Raw genomic sequence first — 6,316 nt, forward strand, 5'->3', positions numbered from 1 at the left:
TCAAGCAAACCTTTGATGTGCACATAGTTTGCAGACAGAGAAACTTTAAAAAAATGTCACTTGCTAAAATTTCATGTATGGCTGGGTTCACATGGGACAGATCACCAGTCCACTTTCCATTCTCCTCACCAACCTCTGGGCCATCTTTGTGGCAGATACACCACGGAACGGTCTGCTCAGTTCTATTCCGTTTTATTTCAAGAAAAGCCCCAGCTGCCTTTAACCTGCTTATGTAGGTGAGGTGGACCTTGAACTCCTATTCGTTTGTCTTCCTCCACCTCTCAATTGAGAAAACTTGTATGTGCACCACCACACCCACACTTGAATTACCTTTTGAAATATTGCTTCATTGGCATCTGTTAGAGTGAGCTGGTGGCATAGCAATGTCCTTAAGACATCGATTTCCAAACCTTCCAACGCAGTCTGGATGGTCACAGATTAGTGGCCAAGCTCCTTTGATCATCTTCAAACATTTTTTCATTAGAACTCTGCAGCCTAATTGAAGGCATGATGCTCAATATCAAGAGAGCCTGAGGGCCGGGCGTGGTGGCGCACGCCTTTAATCCCAGCACTCGGGAGGCAGAGGCAGGCGGATTTCTGAGTTCGAGGCCAACCTGGTCTACAAAGTGAGTGCCAGGACAGCCAGGACTACACAGAGAAACCCTGTCTCGAAAAACCAAAAAAAAAAAAAAGAGAGAGAGAGAGAGCCTGAGGTTGATGGGGGGCTGACCTGTCCAGCAGGTCCAGTTATTCAAGAGTCTCGAGGGGACCTTCTTCTAAGAACCAAATGGGGGGAGAGAAAGACAGACACCAAGTGCAAGAAGGACACGGAAGCAGTCTGAGTGGCATCCAGGTGTCACTGTATTCAGCAAGGCTCAAGGCTTAAATGCACAAGCAAAAGGGGAAGTACTTTTCAGAAGGATGGGTGGGGCAGTGGAAATGCACAAGCAAAGGGGGAAGTACAAGTACTTCCCAGCAGGAGGGGTGGGGCAATGGAAATTTTTCTTTTGGCAGTTACACAAGGAAGCAGGAACTTGGTGGTATCCGGGTAAATCTTGTGGTCAGGACATCTGGCACTGACTTAGGGCTGGAACATTCTGTGGTTGTTCTCAGAGAGGTGCGATGATGGCCCGCTTTTGACCCCCTTTACTTCTCGCGGGGGGAGAGGCCCAATTCAGAGATCAGGACAATTGTGTTGTCTTAATAGCTCCCAACAGGGGGCAGAGTTCACATGAGAAGACAGGAGCCAAAGACGTGGCTACTCAAGGACTTCTGAATATTTTACATAAATTTTATGTGCTTATATTCCTTTTAGTCAGTGATATAGATATATATATATATATATATATATATATATATATATAATTGTGTTACAAGCATATCATATGTTTTGACCAAATTCATTCTCCACCCTCTTCTTTCCATTTCCCCTTCTATGTTCCTGTTCATTTCCCAACATCTTGCTTCTAGCTTCATGTCCTCCTCCCTTGTGTGTGTGTGTGTGTGTGTGTGATTTGACATATCTACATAAAATATGGAATCTATGGATGAAAGAAGACATGTAGCATTTGTTTTTCTTTGTCTCACTTATTTTGCTTAATTTAATGACGACCACATTGCATCAGGGTCTCACCGTGTAGCTGAGGCTGCCTTTGAACTTGATCCTCCTTCCAAGTACAGGAATTAAAAGTATGAGAAACTCTGCCTACCAGGAAACAACCTTAATAAAAGTGTTTGTTTCTAATAGGAAAATAAATTATTCACAAATTTCAATAGTGGATAAAGTGTTAGATCAAAGCCATAATTAGTCTTGACCAGTGAATGCAATTAAGCAAGAGCAGAACTTTCTGGACTCATGGTCTCTGTGAAACCAACAGTTCTTTTATGGATAGTTGCAAAAGCACCTCCAGACCAGAGTGTGATTCACAGGCTGAGCTTGGGAGCAAGCTTAAGGACAACACCCCAGAAAATGCAGCTCTCTTTCCTTTGTAAAGACACGAGTCAAGAAGATCATCTGTGGTGGTTTGAATATCTTTGGCCCAGGGAGCTTCACTATTAGGAGGTCTGACCTTGTAGGTGTGGGATTTTTGGAGGAAGTATGTCACTTTAAGACCCTTCTCCTAGCTACCTAGAAGCCTCTCCTGCTTGCTTTCGAAACAAGATGTAGAACTCTCAGCTCAGCCCGAACCATGTCTGCCTGGATGCTGCCATACTTCCACCTTGATAAGAATGGACTGAACCTCAGAACCTGTAAGCCAGCCCCAGTTAAATGTTGTCCCTTATAAGAGTTGCCTTAGTCATAGAGTCTCTTCACAGCAATGGAAACTGTAACTAAGATGTCATCCCATTGATTTCCAGCCCCAAACCCTCCTTAGAGCCTCCTTCACATCCTTGTTTCTCAAAGAGTAGATTAAGGGGTTCAGCATTGGGATTACCACTGTGTAGATCACAGCAACTATGCGGTCCTGGGTCAAGGAGTAGCTGGACTTAGGGCGCAGGTACATAAAAAGTGTTGTGCCAAAAAAGAAGCACACAGCAGTGAGGTGGGAAGAGCAGGTGGAGAATGCCTTGAATCTGCCCTGGTTTGAACGCATTTGTAGGATGGCAATGAAAATTAGTAAATAGGAGACCAAGATGGTGAGAGTACAGCTCAAAAGGTTGAAGCCCGCAAAGATGAAGAGCAAGATCTCACACAGCGAAGTGTCCACACAAGACAGGGACAGAATGGGCGGTCCGTCACAGAAGAAATGAGTGACCACATGAGCACCACAGAAGTTCAGACTGAAGATGCAGCTTGTATGGATAAGAGAATTGAGAAATCCTGCTCCATGGGAGCCCCCGATCAGAGAGGCACAGACATTGGGTGACACTATGGTCTGATAGAGGAGAGGACTGCAGACAGCAACATAGCGGTCATAGGCCATTGCGGCGATGAGATAGCACTCACTGGTGGCGAAGCCTGCATAAAAGAACATTTGAACCATGCAGCCATAGTAAGAGATTATTTTTCTCTCAACCAAGAAGTTCATCAGGGTCTGGGGAACCACTGTAGAAGAATAGCAGAAATCCAGGAGTGAAAGGCTCTTGAGGAGAGAGTACATAGGCGTGTGAAGGGTGGTACTCACATGGATGAGAAAGAACATGACCAGGTTCCCCAGCACAGTGATGGCGTACATGACCAGGAACACAACAAAGAGCAGCTTCTGGAGCTGGGGGTCACTGGTGAGGCCCAAGAGTTCAAACTCCATCTCGTGACTCAGGTTAGTTCTTTCCATGTTTTTTCACCTCTGGGGCACAGACAGACTACAGATGGGAGACTGAACACTTGGGGACTCAAGTTTTTTTGCTCAAGCCTTTCTGAGACTAGAATCTTTGAAGAGCTTTGTAGGTAGGACTGTCATGGGAGAAGACCTTCTCTTCTTGATTGGTCGTTTGATCGGTAAGCACTACTTGAGAAGCAATGGGAACTATAACATCTCTATGAAATCTCTTGGAGATCATAAAGATTCCAAGTGATGAGACTCTGTGAATCCACATTTAGTTTTCTGTATACATGACTCTGTTCCCTCCCTAAGCAAGTGTGGAGTGCCTGGTGGCAGGAAGGGAGCTCATATGCTATGTGCAATATGTTCTGTGCAGGCACAAAATGAGCAGGGCTTCATTGCTAACCAAGTGTGTCGACAGTGGGATGGACCTAACGTCTCTGGGTTTCAGTTTTCTTATCTATAGAGTAAGAACAGCAGTTAACTTAAAATATCATGATGACTCAGTAAGTGAGACACAAATCACTTGAACACAGAGCGGCACACTGAGAAGATTCAAGGGATGCTTGCAATGGCCGTATTCGCAGGGCAGACAGACCTACCATAGAAACACATGGAGAAGGTGAGATAAAACAATAACAAACTGTAACACAAAACCTACCACCCGGTGGTATAGCTAGGAACCGCCTAGCAGCAGTGAACTAAACAGGCTTCCAGGGAAGCTGAAGGAGGTTCATTGGCTCAGGTTGAAATGCACCCCTATAGGAACAACATAATCTGACTCTAGTTACTGCTGTTTGTAAAGACGATGGTAGCTGAGGATATAGAGGGATGGGACTGGTGTAATGAGCAAACTGACATTGTGGACTAGGGGCGTCATTCAACAAGGGAACACACCCACCCATGTTTATGAAAGTATCCATCATTTTCAGTAGACAAAACCATCCTGAGTCAGGGAGCTACTGGTAGACAAGATCAAGCCCCCTCTAAGGCTGAAGTCTGTAAAAATGTCTTTCCTATTTAGAGAGTGTGTCTTGTAAACATCACCCTATTGCTGCTCTATCTGCTCCTCTGACCTCATGGTCTGCAATTACCTCTGCATCCTAGAGTGGTTTCAGTACCCAGTGCTTTGTTAAGGACTCAGTTTTGCAGACTAATACCAGCAAGCATGACTAGATAGGACAAACACAGCCAGTATGAGCTCTTCTCCTTCTCTCTCAGGGAGTAAGGAATGCAGCTGTGAAAGGTGTTGGGTGATTCAGTCCAGAGCTGTACTGAGTATACCAAGATGTTGGCTAATCCCACTGCCTGAATTTCCAGGATCTAGATTCTACCCAGGCAAAATATTCTAGCTAAATAGGTAACTGAACTCAGCTGTGGTTATGTAACAAAAAGACCATGTTTGTCAAGGGAGGGCTGCACATGATAATAAGAGAAGCATTTTGGGGGCCTGGAAAGATGGCTCAGTGTTTAAGACTGCTGAGATCCAGGGGATGTGGGTTTGGTTCTGAGAACCCATTTCAACAGATCACAACCACCTGTAACTCTAGATTCAGAGGTTTCAATGCCCTCAATGACTTCCATGTACAAAAATGGCATGCAGTCAGACAGAAACACATGCTGCACCATCATCTTCGGCATCATCCTAGAAGACTTCATTGGGTAATGCCCAAAGATTACATTCACTAAAAATGGAGAGCAGACCTGGACACATCTGGAGAAGGTGAAGCACAGTGTGTCTTCACTCACTTCAAGTCACTGGGATGTAGCACTAAGCTACCTGAGCCCAGTGGTGGCTGCTTTATAATGAACTCTGCAGAAGACTAAAGAGCATGGGGTTCTAGAGTTGAGCCGCTAATGGTATCAACCCTACTGGGGTCAAAAGTCATCTTAACTCAAAGACAAATCACAGGACTTCACACAAAGAACTGTGGAATTCCAGGCTGGAAATAACTTACAGGAACTGCAGCAAAGTCCACAGCGGGTGTCTAGGAGCAGAGTAGGTTTGCTTGGCTTCCAGCTGGGCGTCTTCTTTGCTCAGAAACCTGTTTTAGTTCAAGTAAGAGACCTGTAGCATTCTTCTGATTAGAGAAATAGACAGAACCAGAAAACAAAACAAATCAAAACTAGGAACTTGCCCAATGCCTGGGATAGTGCAGATAAAGGGGACCCTCCACTGTGGCAGATGTTCTTCTCCCCCTCCCTCTCTCCTTCTCCCTCTCCTATTTTTTCCTTACCACTTTTCTCCAATCTGCACTAAATTTAAAATCCTCCAGAATACAACGAATTAGGCAAAAAACAAAAAAAAAAAAACAAAAAAAACAACATACTATAGAGAAGTTGAAATCTGACATGTTTTTAAAACATCCTGTAGAAGGCAGTTTGCATCTTTGAAGAAGAAAACCCAAAATGAATTTCATTTTTTTTAATGTTTATTTTCATTTTATGTGCATTGATATATTTATTTATTTATTTGTTTGTTTATTTATTTATTTATGAGGGTGTTATCGGATCCTCTGGAACTGGAGTTGCAGGCAGGTATGAGCTGCCATGCAAGAGCTGGGAATTGAACCTTGGTCCTTTGGAAGAGCAGCCAGTGCTCTTAATCACTGAGTCATTACTCCAACCCCCAAGTTTTATTTTTTTAAAAGAAGGAGAAGCTGGAGAGATGGCTCTGTGGCACTAGCTGCTCCTCCAGAGGACCCAGGCTAGATTCCCAGACTCTATACAGTAGCTTACAACCATCTGTAACTCCAGTTCTAGGGGATCCAGTGCCCTTTTCTGGCTTCCCTGGACACAAAAAAGTGGTGCGTAGCCGGGCGTGGTGGCGCACGCCTTTAATCCCAGCACTCGGGAGGCAGAGGCAGGCGGATTTCTGAGTTCGAGGCCAGCCTGGTCTATACAAAGTGAGCTCCAGGACAGCCAGGGCTACACAGAGAAACCCTGTCTCGAAAAACCAAAAAAAAAAAAAAAAAAAAAAAAAAAAGTGGTGCGTAGATAAACAGTGGGGCAGAACATCAATACACGTAAAACAAAAAAAGGAAAAGAAAGGG

General features: G+C 44.5%; 1 protein-coding gene across 1 annotated transcript; it reads right to left on the reverse strand.

Moving 5' to 3' along the window:
* Positions 1–2,339: 2,339 nt before the first annotated feature.
* On the reverse strand, positions 2,340–3,275 carry LOC110309716 (olfactory receptor 5AU1). The gene has a single exon (XM_021182445.3). The coding sequence runs from the start codon at positions 3,273–3,275 to the stop codon at positions 2,340–2,342; it is 936 nt and encodes a 311-aa protein (XP_021038104.2).
* Positions 3,276–6,316: the final 3,041 nt, after the last annotated feature.

This window comes from Mus caroli, unplaced genomic scaffold (assembly GCF_978045245.1).
Source record: "Mus caroli unplaced genomic scaffold, Mus_caroli_1 scaffold_12, whole genome shotgun sequence".
In the NCBI taxonomy this organism is placed as follows: Eukaryota; Metazoa; Chordata; class Mammalia; order Rodentia; family Muridae; genus Mus; species Mus caroli.